The following is a 14,127-nucleotide window of genomic DNA, read 5'->3' on the forward strand; positions in this document are numbered from 1 at the left end:
GTGTCACTTCTGTATAAGTCACACTTTAAAAAAAAAATGCTGTACTGTCAACATGCACACCATTAAAAAAAAATCAGCATTCGTTAAAGCTGCAATAAGTTTTTGTAAAGCTCGCCGTCGTCAACGCGCCGTGGGTAACTCGAGCCATTTGTATTGGATCACTTTCTGAAGTCAGACGAGGACCCAAACAAAACACAGCTGGTCCAGCAGGAGGAAGAGTCCTCCAGAGTCTGGCACTGGGAAGGGAGAGCAAATAACCATATTCCCCAAGTGTTTATTGCTCAGTGGATTTAAGAATCAATTTGTGAAGCAAAAAAATAAATAATTTGACCCACGAGCTTTACAATCAAACAAACACTGAGTCTATTGATTACAATAAGGGAAAACTTCCCAAAGATAACGGAACATATTAAACAGGTGACATTACAACTTGGAACAGGATGATATATCTGGGAGGACATCGACTCCAACATGGAAACCTGGGGGCACAATTCACACCATGGAAGAGAGATGCGTTCTGTTTTTAATTATTTTGTAATGCTTTTTATTGCTGACGGCATTGGGAGGAAACATGTTGAATCGATAGATGAGACGGTTGCAGACGGGCCCCCCCCCCCCCCCCTCCGCCGTGGTTCCCACACGATAACACACTTTTTCCACAGATGCTCGCCATCTCTTATGTAAGGTTGTTTGAAAGTGAAGTCGCAGCCTTTGCTGAGTTTCAGGTGGGGGAGGTGATGAGAGACTGTCGAGCTATTCGCTGTCCCACACACTGTTTATTTATTTTTGTTTGTATATCTTATCTTCAGTGAAGTGTTTCATCTGGGAAATTCTTTCTTTCTCTTTTTATTCATCACAAAAGAATTAACAAAAAGATCAACTGCAGGAGGGAGATGGAATAATTCGGGACAGCTGATGCATTGGAAACTGTTGTTTATGAACTGTTGTTTATGGTTGGCCTCATAGCGCCCCCTCCTGGAAGGTTATGTTTTCATTGATAAATGGGACCAAAGACGAGGGCCAGACATATTATTGTCAACACTAAATGTGAATTTCGAAAGAGATAATGACCATCTGCATGTTATTTGAGAAAGGCTGGATAAGCAACCAGGGAACTTGTTTGTGTCCGATGGAGCGCTGCAGGAATTAGACCTAAAACCCAGAAGTGAGTTTACATTGCAAACTTCTGGCCCCCAAGTCAATGGGGGTTTAATGTTCTTTTTCTTTAGATGTAACGAGGTCTGTGGTTAACACAAGCTTCTAATGTTTTGATCGACGATATCAAATATATTGGTGAATGCCTCGTGATCTTTGAAGATTTACATAAATAAAGGCGGCTGCCAACAAGTGGCTTAATCAGGCTAAATTCATGGGGCTGAATGTTCTCGAAACTATAACTCATTATGAAGTATATATATATATATATATATAAATGTATATATATATAGATAGATGTATATACACTACCGTTCAAAAGTTTGGGATCACCCAGACAATTTCGTGTCTTCCATGAAAAATCACACTTTTATTTATCAAATGAATATAAAATATAGTCAAGACATTGACAAGGTTAGAAATAATGATTAATATTTGAAATATTAATTTTGTTCTACAAACTTCAAGCTCAAAGGAAGGCCAGTTGTATCGCTTATATCACCAGCATAACTGTTTTCAGCTGTGCTAACATAATTGCACGGGTTTTCTAATCAGACATTGGTCTTCTAAGGCGATTAGCAAACACAATGTACCATCAGAACACTGGAGTGATAGTTGATGGAAATGGGCCTCTATACACCTCTGGAGATATTTCATGAGAAACCAGACGTTTCACCTAGAATAGTCATTTACCACATTAACAATGTAGAGAGTGTATTTCTGATTAATTTAATGTTATCTTTCTTGAAAAAACAGTGCTTTTCTTTGAAAAATAAAGTCATTTCAAAGTGATCCCAAACTTTTGAACGGTAGTGTATATATATTATTGACACATAAATATTCCATAGCAAAACAGCCGCGTTTCAAAATAGTTAAATCACCCTTCGCGATGACTTTGCCAAAGGTCTTTCCGGGCTTCCGTAGTATTGTTTTTTTGTACCCGGAAACACTTTTTGGTCCGCGTTACGTCACTGGGTGCCAAAAAAGATGGCGGAGTCGGAGGAGGAGGTGGACGTCTTGGTCCAGAGAGTTGTCAAAGACATCACCAACGCCTTCAAGAAGAACCCCAACATGTGAGTATCGTCGGCCGCGACAGACTGGAGAGGAGTCCGTCTCACGCGGGGAGACCCGCAGCCGCCGGCGGCTCTGAAGCAGCCTTTCAGCGGCGTGGGCTCGGACTATAACCTGGAGGCACAGCGGTCCGGGGAAAGTTGACAGTTTAGCTAGCCGGCCCGGCTCGTGCGTCTTGTTTATGCGCCTTTAAAGCCAGAGGAAACGGTTTATAGTCGCTCACTCGCGGGTTGTATTTCCGTGTTAAAAACCTAAATACAGTGAAACTGTTTGTCAGCTCGCGGGACGACGTGAAGCTACACGCGGCTCGTTCCACGAGCACCAGCGCCTTAATGCAGGCATTCATCGCCCTGTGAACGACACGTCGTCCTCTCAGGCGGGTCCTCCTGCTGCTTCAGGCCCTCGGGAGAGGGCCAGCGACGTCCGGCTGTCGGGGTCCGTGAACGCATCTTGAGGCTTTCGCCCAGCTGACGTCACGGCTGTGTGTTTCCAGTGAGACTTCACTGTCAACACACTCTTGGTTATGTAATTAAGGACACATACATATATATACATTCAGTTTAATTCAGGAGGGCTCAGTGGCAGAGCAGAGGCGTCCTCCTGAACCAGAGGATCGGAGGTTCAATTCAATTCATTTTATATCGCCCAATATCACAAATTACACATCAGCAGGACCATGACAGGAGGCATCCGACCCGGCCAGGTCCAATGACCCGATGAGACGTGAAGTCACAAAGACTCTGGGGAGGAAGCAGAGTTAATAATGTGTGATGGAGAGATGAAGTCATCCATAAGGAGAGAGGAGAGGAGAGAGGAGCTCAGTGTATCCTAAGCGTCCATAAGGAGAGAGGAGAGAGGAGCTCAGTGTATCCTAAGCGTCCATAAGGAGAGAGGAGAGAGAGAGGAGCTCAGTGTATCCTAAACGTCCATAAGGAGAGAGGAGAGGAGAGAGGAGCTCAGTGTATCCTAAACGTCCATAAGGAGAGAGGAGAGGAGAGAGGAGCTCAGTGTATCCTAAGCGTCCATAAGGAGAGAGGAGAGGAGAGAGGAGCTCAGTGTATCCTAAGCGTCCATAAGGAGAGAGGAGAGGAGAGAGGTGCTCAGTGTATCCTAAGCGTCCATAAGGAGAGAGGAGCTCAGTGTATCCTAAGCGTCCATAAGGAGAGAGGAGAGAGAGAGGTGCTCAGTGTATCCTAAGCCTCCATAAGGAGAGGAGAGGTGCTCAGTGTATCCTAAGCGTCCATAAGGAGAGAGGAGAGGAGAGAGGTGCTCAGTGTATCCTAAGCGTCCATAAGGAGAGAGGAGAGGAGAGGTGCTCAGTGTATCCTAAGCCTCCATAAGGAGAGAGGAGAGGAGAGAGGAGCTCAGTGTATCCTAAGCGTCCATAAGGAGAGAGGAGAGGAGAGAGGTGCTCAGTGTATCCTAAGCGTCCTTAAGGAGAGAGGAGATGGAGCTCAGTGTCCCTCTTGTTGGTGTAATGGATGCTCTGTGGAGTCGGGGCCCAAAGCATGAGCCTCATTCAGGACCTCGAGCCTCTGGATCTCCTCCATAACGACTGCGAGGGAAAGGTGGTAAATCTAGAATATTGACCGTAGACCTCAGAGCCTCTTGGGATGTCTGAGGACCGTAAATGTCTGGATGTTCACGATGATGCGACGCGTCGCGTTACAAGATCACTTCTTCCGTGATCCGCCCCCCCGCCGTCTGCTCCGCCCTCAGCGATGAGGTCGGCGTGATCCCGTGTCCGGAGGCGCGCTACAACCGCAGTCCCATCGTGCTGCTGGAGAACAAGCTGGGCGTGGAGAGCTGGTGCGTCAAGTTCCTGCTGCCGTCCGTCCACAACAAGCTGCTGCTCTACCGCCAGCGCAAGCTCTGGCTGGACCGGGAAGGTAATCCGCCGCCACGGCGCCGCAGGCAGACGTTACGACCGCCTGTAACATAATGTTGGACTGTTCAGAAAATGAAAGTCTGGACAGTCCACAGGATTTAGTGAGACGACTGTGGGAGAGGAAGTGCACATGTTGAGGTTAAATGCATCGATCTGATGCCCTTTGAGAGGGAAATGAAGAACTTTATGATTCTTGTTGAATGGATCTAAGAATGTTTAGGCTGCTCAACCACACTGGTTTGACTTTATTAGTTACTGGTTAGGCTTCTTTGAAGATTCATATTCTTAAAACAAAATGTAAATGTACTAATAACATATGCTGTATTATTAAGCATATATATATATATTTAAATATGTATAATGTAAATATATATATATTTACATTTTTTTAAATAAAATATATATTTCAAAATATATATATATTTTTTAATATACATATTTATATATATATTTATATGTACACTACCGTTCAAAAGTTTGGGATCACCCAGACAATTTCGTGTCTTCCATGAAAAATCACTTATTTATCAAATGAATATAAAATATAGTCAAGACATTGACAAGGTTAGAAATAATGATTAATATTTGAAGTATTAATTTTGTTCTACAAACTTCAAGCTCAAAGGAAGGCCAATTGTATAGCTTATATCACCAGCATAACTGTTTTCAGCTGTGCTAACATAATTGCACGGGTTTTCTAATCAGACATTAGTCTTCTAAGGCGATTAGCAAACACAATGTACCATCAGAACACTGGAGTGATAGTTGATGGAAATGGGCCTCTATACACCTCTGGAGATATTTCATTAGAAACCAGACGTTTCCACCTAGAATAGTCATTTACCACATTAACAATGTAGAGAGTGTATTTCTGATTAATGTTATCTTTATTGAAAAAACAGTGCTTTTCTTTGAAAAATAAAGTCATTTCTAAGTGATCCCAAACTTTTGAACGGTAGTGTATATATATAAAATCTATATATATAAAAAAAAAATTTTTATAAAATATATATTTCAAAATATATATACAGGACTGTCTCAGAAAATTAGAATATTGTGATGAAGTTCTTTATTTTCTGTAATGCAATTAAAAAAACAAAAATGTCATGCATTCTGGATTCATTACAAATCAACTGAAATATTGCAAGCCTTTTATTCTTTTAATATTGCTGATTATGGTTTACAGCTTAAGAAAACTCAAATATCCTATCTCTAAATATTAGAATATCATGAAAAAGTATACTAGTAGGGTATTAAACAAATCACTTGAATCGTCTAATTAACTCGAAACACCTGCAAGGGTTTCCTGAGCCTTGACAAACACTCAGCTGTTATAAATCTTTTTTTTTACTTGGTCTGAGGAAATATTAAAATTGTATGAGATAGGATTTTAGAGTTTTCTTAAGCTGTAAACCATAATCAGCAATATTAAAAGAATAAAAGGCTTGCAATATTTCAGTTGATTTGTAATGAATCCAGAATGCATGACATTTTTGTTTTTTTAATTGCATTACAGAAAATAAAGAACTTTATCACAATATTCTAATTTTCTGAGACAGTCCTGTATACACTACCGTTCAAAAGTTTGGGATCACTTAGAAAGCAAGTGACACGTGTTGTTCCTGTTGTTTTTGTTGTTGTTGTTCCTGTGTCATGTGATCATGTGACATCCACAATATTAAACCAGCCGTGTGTCCCTCAGCCTTGGCGGATATCACCTGCACCCTGTTGCTGCTGAACCCGGACTTCACCACCGCATGGAACGTCAGGTACGGGCGCGCCCGGTCGCCGCGGCCACAGAGATGTTGGCGCTCGTGGATGCCGGCCGTTCGCGGCCGTTGTCCTCGAGCGCGCCGCTCGGCGTCTCCGGTTGTGCGCCGCAGCTCTGACGCGCCGCGTGTCGTTGCAGGAAGGAGTTGCTGCTGTGCGGAGCCCTCAGCCCGGAGAAGGACCTCTACCTGGGCAAGCTGGCCCTCACCAAGTTCCCCAAGAGCCCCGAGACGTGGATCCACCGGTAACAGTTTGCTGCAACCCGCCCCGTAATTAAGTAAAAGAAAATGATACAAGTAAAACCAAAAAAAGAAGATGAGCTAGCTCAAACGGCAAACTTTTTCTGCACCTTTTTGGTACCGCTGCACACCACGCAACTAACGCCCTGAAGCCAGGACGGTTGATGAATAAACTTTCTCTTTACCAGCCGGTATTGCGCAAGAAGGAAGTGAGGTGGCTAACAAAATATAAATCTACTAATAAAATATGCTGCATTATCAAGCATATATTTATTTATATATATTTATACATAAATATATAAATGTGTATATATATATTATGTATATATATTTAAAAAATGTTTAATAAAATATATATTTCAAAATATATATATATATTTTTATATATATAAATATTTATATATATATATACCTGTACCTGACGTTCCACCTGAAGCTCCTCCCATCATCATCACCCCTGGGTGTGGGAGGGGGAGGCAGTAGTTGTGTTAAATTCCTTCATTTTTTTTTTTACAATATTCGTATTCTGAACTCTCTCACTCTCTCTCTCTCTCTCTCTCTCTCTCGCTCTCTCTCACACACACCAACTACTCCAATCTAGATCCAACCAGATTTAATATAAATATAAGCTGCTTAGCGCCGCTCTGCTTCAGCGTCCTGTCTCATGGGGTCTTTGCGCTCATTCAAGCTTCACCTTCCTGCCACCACCTGGTGCTATGAAGACAAACATGTCTTTTGACAGCCGTTGTCCTCCCCCCCCCCCCTCCCTTCCTGCAGACGCTGGGTGCTGCAGCAGATCCTGGGTCAGTCCTCCACCGCGGGCCGTAAGCACCGGAGCCCGCGGCCCGGCGAGCACCTGGCCCGGACGCTCCACCAGGAGATAAAGGTGTGCTCCGACGCCGCCGGCCGCTACCCCAGCAACTACAACGCCTGGTCGCACCGCGTCTGGGTGCTGCGGCACATGGCCAACGGGAACGTCAAGGTAGGGCGAGAGCCGGGGGCCGCTGCTGCGTCGACTCGTGAACGGCTCGGGAGCCTGTGCTCTCGTGCCGGTCGTCACACGGAGGAAATAAAGTTTTACTGACGACCGCTGAAAAGTAGTATCGCGCCAAGTTAGATTATCACGTTGTCATAATGTGTTTGCATGTAATCCAGTGAAATGTCGTGTCGCTGAGAAATATACAGATGATCAAGGATCATCGATCGGTGTCGGCGGCAAACAAAGAAGAGGCAAACCGGGATCTCTGAAAGTTCTAAAATATTCAATTATATATATATATGTGTGTGTTTATAAATATATATATATATACATATACACACAATTACATATATATATATAAAATATATATATATATACACAAATACATTTAATAAATATATATGTATATATACAAACACACACACATTCCATAACAAGCTGTAATAATGTGTGTGTATATATTTGTGTATATATACAGGACTGTCTCAGAAAATTAGAATATTGTGATGAAGTTCTTTATTTTCTGTAATGCAATTAAAAAAACAAAAATGTCATGCATTCTGGATTCATTACAAATCAACTGAAATATTGCAAGCCTTTTATTCTTTTAATATTGCTGATTATGGCTTACAGCTTAAGAAAACTCTAAAATCCTATCTCATAAAATGTTAATATTTCCTCAGACCAAGTAAAAAAAAAAGATTTATAACAGCTGAGTGTTTGTCAAGGCTCAGGAAACCCTTGCAGGTGTTTCGAGTTAATTAGACAATTCAAGTGATTTGTTTAATACCCTACTAGTATACTTTTTCATGATATTCTAATATTTAGAGATAGGATATTTGAGTTTTCTTAAGCTGTGATAATCAGCAATATTAAAAGAATAAAAGGCTTGCAATATTTCAGTTGATTTGTAATGAATCCAGAATGCATGACATTTTTGTTTTTTTAATTGCATTGCAGAAAATAAAGAACTTTATCACAATATTCTAATTTTCTGAGACAGTCCTGTATATGTATGTATGTGTATATATATATATACATATATCTATCCTCTGTTCTCCTCCCAGGTGTTTCATGACGAGCTGTAATAATGTGTGTGTATATATTTGTATATATATATATATATATATATGTCCTCTGTTCTCCAGGTGTTTCATGACGAGCTGTAATAATGTGTGTGTATATATTTGTGTATATATATATGTCCTCTGTTCTCCAGGTGTTTCATGACGAGCTCTCTTCGATGCGCCTCTGGGTCTCCATGCACGTGTCGGACCACAGCGGCTTCCACTACCGCCAGTTCCTCCTCAAGGAGCTGATCTCCCAGACTCCAGCTTCCACCACCAGTTCACCCCAGCACCAGAGCAGCCCCTCCCCCCCACACCACGACCCGGCCAATGGCGAGCTCTCTGGCTCGGAGGAGGAAGAGGAGGACGAGGAAGAGAAGCAGATCAGCTCCACCGCGGTCCTTCAACTCTTCCACCAGGAGGTGGAGCTGTGCTCTGACCTCATCCAGTCCTTCCCTGGCCACGAGACTCTGTGGAGTCACAGGTGAGCGGGAAGGAGTCAAAATGCTGTCGAGTGTTTGTCTGTTTGCGCTCTGTTCAATAAAACTAGATCTCCTGCTGCAGCGAGATCTGGTTTTATTGCTCTTCTTCGTTGGTGGTTTAAGGGGCTGTGGGTTTCTTCAGATCTGCCAATAGAAGTGGTGGAATGTACCTTAGGAGATTTATCCAATAATTCAAGAAGTGTCCTGCTGGGTCCGTCAGTGTGAAACTTAGAGGCAAAATTATTGATGCCAAAACACATTCAGATTGGATTTTGAGTTGATTTAATAAATTCAAATAACTTGAGTGAAGTGACTCACTTAAATATTATATATATATATATATTATAATAATATATAAATATGCTAGATAAGCCATGTTCCCCTTTTTTTAAATTGTCTATTTATGTTTCTCGGGGAATAATTGTGTTATGAGCCTTACTAACAAATACAATGATAAATGAGTTGTAATGATTCCTGATTATAAAAGTTATGATCAGTCAGGAATAAGCATTTCTGTGAACAAGAACACGTCTATGTACATTTTTTTTTAGAGAATCTCCAAAGTTTTGGATTCAATCTTGGAAATAAAAGAGATTTTTCCACTATAATTTAAATTTAAATCAGTTTCTGGCCAGAAATCTTTCCTTGTGTCGGAGCCCGAGAACATTTCTAAAACGTATCTATTGTTATTTTTTCTAGGCGGCATGTCTATTACTTATGGCACCACTGGAGGGGGGGGCACCAGCGGCACCGCGGCAGCGAGCCAGACCGCCTCGACAACGGCGACCCGGGGCCGCCGGAGGCCGGCGCTCCGAGCGGGGGGGTGGCGGCGGCGGCGGCGAAGGAGAGCGTGAATGGACAGAGGCGGGCGGGCGAGGCGATGGAGGTGGACGACGCCTCCCTGCCGGACCCGCGCGGCAGCAAGCGGCTGAAGCGCGGCGCCCCCCCCGCCCTGCCCGCCGAGCACGGCTTCGTGAGCGGGATCCTGGACAGCTGCTCGAACCCCGAGCAGAGACGCTTCGCCCTGGCGTACAGGAAGTGGTTGGACACCGTCATCGGCCACCAGCCTTGAGGGGGGGGAGAACAGTTAAACCCCGCTGGTCGCCTTTAGACCCGGATTTCGGATCAGCTTCCTGTAGCGCCGACTTTAAACTGCTCGTGATGCAGTGCTGACTTTAGCCACCGGGGGGCAGCGTGGTACCCTGTCCCCCGTTCTCCTGACGTGAGCAGAGAGGTCGGGGGTCCTGGAGAGTGAGGGGTCAGTTTTCATCCTCTGGAGTCTGAGCCCGGACCCCCTTCAGAATGGAAATCTGCACAACCGGGTCCGTTGGTAGATTCTCTTGATCCGGGGGTCCGAACGGGGTCAACGGGGTCAACGGGCCACCGCTTTATACAACGACGAAATGTTTTCACATCTCCACGTCGTACTCACTTCCTGTTCACATATGTCGGACGCTCACTGGCACAGGAGGGGCGGGGCAATGACTTTGCGGAGCAGAGTTGACTCTTGATGCTAAAAGTTGATTGATTGGTATCGAATGCAACAAAAAAAGAAGAAGCAATTAAATTCAAACGCGTTAAAAACAAGGAGGGGCGTTTTTAGGTGGAGTGAAGAAAAAATGAATTCCGATTCAAATTGTTGCATACAAATATGCAAGTGATGAGTTGAGTTTTAATACGCTAACTTCCATTTACGTCATTATCTTGTATTTTATTGGCTCTTTGGAATTAATAGAAAACTATTAGAATGCATTAAAGGGGAACTCCACCCAACGGAAGAAGTCCACTCTGTTGTCCTCATGGAGCGCCGTCAGTATTTGTGATCATGAGCCGCTCGTCCAAACTTTAAATGTCATCAAGTATGAATAGTTTGTTTGTTTATTTACCCTCGTGAGTTTAGTTTCAGCTTTTCTCAACCACTGGTGGGGCGTTATGCCAAAAGGGTACATTAAATACTTAAACATATTAATTGCCATCAATAGAGACAAATCTGTTCGGGTCAATGTTAGCTAGCTAATGTTCCCTTGGAGACACAAAATCTATATATATATATATAAACGGAACAAAATATATCACAAATAATCTTTTTTTTTTTTTTTATGATATATTTTGTGATATATATATTTTTTAAATAGATTTTGTGATTATATATATATCTTTTGTGTCCGAGGGAACATTAGCTAGCTACCATTGGCCCGAACAGGTTTGTCTCTATTGATGGCAATAAATATGTTTTTGTATTGAATGTAAAAAATATATTATTTATTTATTTAAACCAGAAAGTAATCGAGTGACGATCCTGTTCCATTTAAAGCTCCGAAGATTGTCGATAGGAAATATCAATCCATTAAATTTACTCTCACTGTCTCTCAGATTTTGGACTTGATGACTTCTAGCGCTCTAGTTTCTTGGATTTTGGAGAGTTGTTCATGTTTATTCATATTTTTGGACATTGTTAAAAGACATTGTGGGTTATTATTCCCCTTTAATGCTTTGATAAAATATTTCTCATTCAAAAAAACCATCACATCACTTCACATTCCAAACCTTTTTGATGAATGTGTTTCAAATGCAGTCGGGCTGCAGCGGCAGGTCTTCAGCCAGACTCCTGTTCCTTTAAATGTCTGAAGGCGCTCACGTTTCTAAAGGCTCGGGTCTCCACCGGTCAACCAGCGAGTCCCGACTGTGTCGCTCATTGCCAGGAGCTTGCAACCGAAAGCCAAAAAACCAAACTAGTCGTCGGCTAAACAACAGGTCAAAGGTCAAAACCCTGCTGACTTACCTTCCGCTAACCCTGAAGCACGAACTCAGGGTGCTGATGGTGGACTTTGAAGGGCGGAGTCATTCACTGGTGCTACGCAGCCGCCGTTTCTACTTCACCCGTTAGCCGAGAACTGAGCGGCACTTTGGACCGTTTGGTGCCAGGCAGTCGATGTTCTGACTTCTTTCTGTTTAGAAGGTCCATGTCTACATCGTGCTTTTCTTTTCTTTTGCTGAGGAACGATTGATAGAACGCTCTTTGGAAGAAGTTGTGACATGCTGAAGCTGCACAGTCCGTCCCTTCAAACAAGAGGTGAAGCCCCTCCCCCTTTGCGAGTCGCAACCTTATTTCTGAAAAGAAAACGTGTACGGTGGTGAACGGCAGAGGCAATTTCTGAATTTGGTTTAAAATTGTGCTGCGAAGTTTCTGAATTTAAGAAGTTGAGAGTTTGTCGTAGTTCCATTTAGTTCAGTTTTAGACGATGGATGTCGCCAACAGCGCGCGAGAGGACGCACGCGACGTATCAGTGTAGCCATGGAAACATGAGCCATTACTACCATGGCCTTCCATTGGGGTCCCATTGGGGTCCAGTTGGCCTTCCATTGGGGTCCCGTTGGCCTTCCATTGGGGTCCCGTTGGCCTTCCATTGGGGTCCCATTGGGGTTCAGTTGGCCTTCCAATGGGGTCCCATTGGCCTTCCATTGGGGTCCCGTTGGCCTTCCATTGGGGTCCCGTTGGCATCCCGTTGGCCTTCCATTGGGGTCCCGTTGGCCTTCCATTGGGGTCCCGTTGGCCTTCCATTGGGGTCCCGTTGGCCTTCCATTGGGGTCCTGTTGGCCTTCCATTGGGGTTCCATTGGCCTTCCATTGGGGTTCCATTGGTCTTCCATTGGGGTTCCATTGGGGTCCCGTTGGCCTTCCATTGGGGTCCCATTGGCCTTCCATTCGAGTCCAGTTGGCCTTCCATTGGGGTTCCATTGGCCTTCCATTGGGGTTCCATTGGGGTCCCATTGGCCTTCCATTCGAGTCCAGTTGGCCTTCCATTGGGGTCCCATTGGTGTCCAGTTGGCCTTCCATTTGGGTCCCGTTGGCGTCCAGTTAGCCTCCCATTGGCGTCCCATTGGTGTCCAGTTAGCCTTCCATTGGCGTCCCGTCGGCGGGCCCTTGATGAAGTTTGGGGCGCCATCACAGCTGTATATAGAGGTACGATCGGGTCGCCTCATTGGCTGCTTCCTTGACCACGAGGTGACGGTTCTGGTGGCCCCTGTGCACAGGCTTGCTGTCCTCCATGACCCATCACACTGTCCGTGTGCTTCCATGTAGCCGTTAGCACGTCGTCCTCTGAGGATCTACGACGTTCCACGAGTTATGACGCTTCATCACCTCAGAATCACTGTGGACGTGGTCAAAGATAATCCTGAATCTTTTTGAGCCACGTATTCTTTGGGTTTGTCTATCGGGAACGGGCGAGTATCAGAACTGTATGGGGGGGGGGGGATTTTAACAACCTTGCAGACCTAGAACACAAACTTTGAATACAAGACTATCTATGCAGAAATGTTTGTTTCCAAGAGGTTCAACAAGCTTTTAAAAAGAATATTGTAGCTTCTGTTTTTTGTTCTTCTTCTAATTTATTCTCGAGTTTACTTCAGCGGAGGGAATGTCCTCCGCGAATAATCCCTAGCATCTCATTGATTTTCTGTTTATTTATATCGGTAAAGTCTTTTATCTGCACTTTCAGTGTTTGTCATATGCTTACCAAGGAAATAAAGCTCACCTGGGATAAAGGAACGTCTTCCTAGTTTTAATTGTGCGGTTCTTTAAGGGCAAAGTGTTGCTAAAATCAGGCATGAGAATCCCTCACCTTTCGGCGAAATTCGCCGTTTTGAAACCAAAATAGGTGACTTACGTGAATCGTGTAGATCCGAAGAGTTTTTGTTTTGGGGTACGTTTATGAGATTGAGTGGGACACGGAGAAAATGTGAAGTGTTGCTCTTCGCAATAAAACATCTTTGATGGGCGATAGCGTCTCGAACGTGTCGCGCCGCCAATCAGCGTCAAGATATCTTCAGCGTTTGGTGGTTTAGGTTAGCTTGAATGTTAGACGCTACTTCTGCTGCTGTGGCGCTGCTAACAAACCGTAGGTTAAGGCGATGTGATTTAGCATATTTTTAGTCTCAATACTTAATTAAAAGAGCGATCAGCCGTGCTCTCATGTCAAGCTGTCTGCAGCAGCGCCACAGCGAGGCGTTAGAATTTTCGGCTTTAAAAATAAAAAAATAAAAAGATGCCAGAAGTGAAATGTTTAAGTTCAGTCTGTAAAGTTGTGTAACTCTACAGCTGCTCTTCCTGATGAACTCTGTATCCTCTGGTCAGAGACTAACGGCCTCATAGTGTATCATCAATGATCAATGCTATGATGGCTCCATGTAGTTTCATTAATATCTTGCTGTATTAATACTAATATTACTGCTATTTGTTAAGTGTTGAAAAAGTTGGTAAAAAGTGAACCATACAGATATTTTATTTATTACTATTATAGATAAATATACCAGTATCGTATTTATGGTATACTGTTTTTATGGTATTGTATCATGATATTTATGGCAGGTATGGTATAGAAGATCATGACCAGGTAGAGGCAGAACAGACTGGAACCGGAACAGACTCAGGACCAGACTCATGGCTCAGCAGAGCTCAAGACTTGAAGACTTGT

The 14,127-nt window shown here is 43.6% G+C and overlaps 1 protein-coding gene across 1 annotated transcript; it reads left to right on the top strand.

Annotated features, from left to right (window-relative positions):
- The first annotated feature begins 2,142 nt into the window (after positions 1-2,142).
- Positions 2,143-13,202, top strand: ptar1 (protein prenyltransferase alpha subunit repeat containing 1). Its single transcript, XM_056419031.1, has 7 exons — positions 2,143-2,228; positions 3,946-4,115; positions 5,817-5,883; positions 6,024-6,128; positions 6,901-7,105; positions 8,322-8,653; positions 9,351-13,202. The coding sequence occupies exons 1-7, from the start codon at positions 2,143-2,145 to the stop codon at positions 9,721-9,723; spliced, it is 1,338 nt and encodes a 445-aa protein (XP_056275006.1). The 3' UTR covers positions 9,724-13,202.
- Positions 13,203-14,127: the final 925 nt, after the last annotated feature.

This window comes from Pseudoliparis swirei, chromosome 7 (genome assembly GCF_029220125.1).
Source record: "Pseudoliparis swirei isolate HS2019 ecotype Mariana Trench chromosome 7, NWPU_hadal_v1, whole genome shotgun sequence".
Classification (NCBI taxonomy): domain Eukaryota; kingdom Metazoa; phylum Chordata; class Actinopteri; order Perciformes; family Liparidae; genus Pseudoliparis; species Pseudoliparis swirei.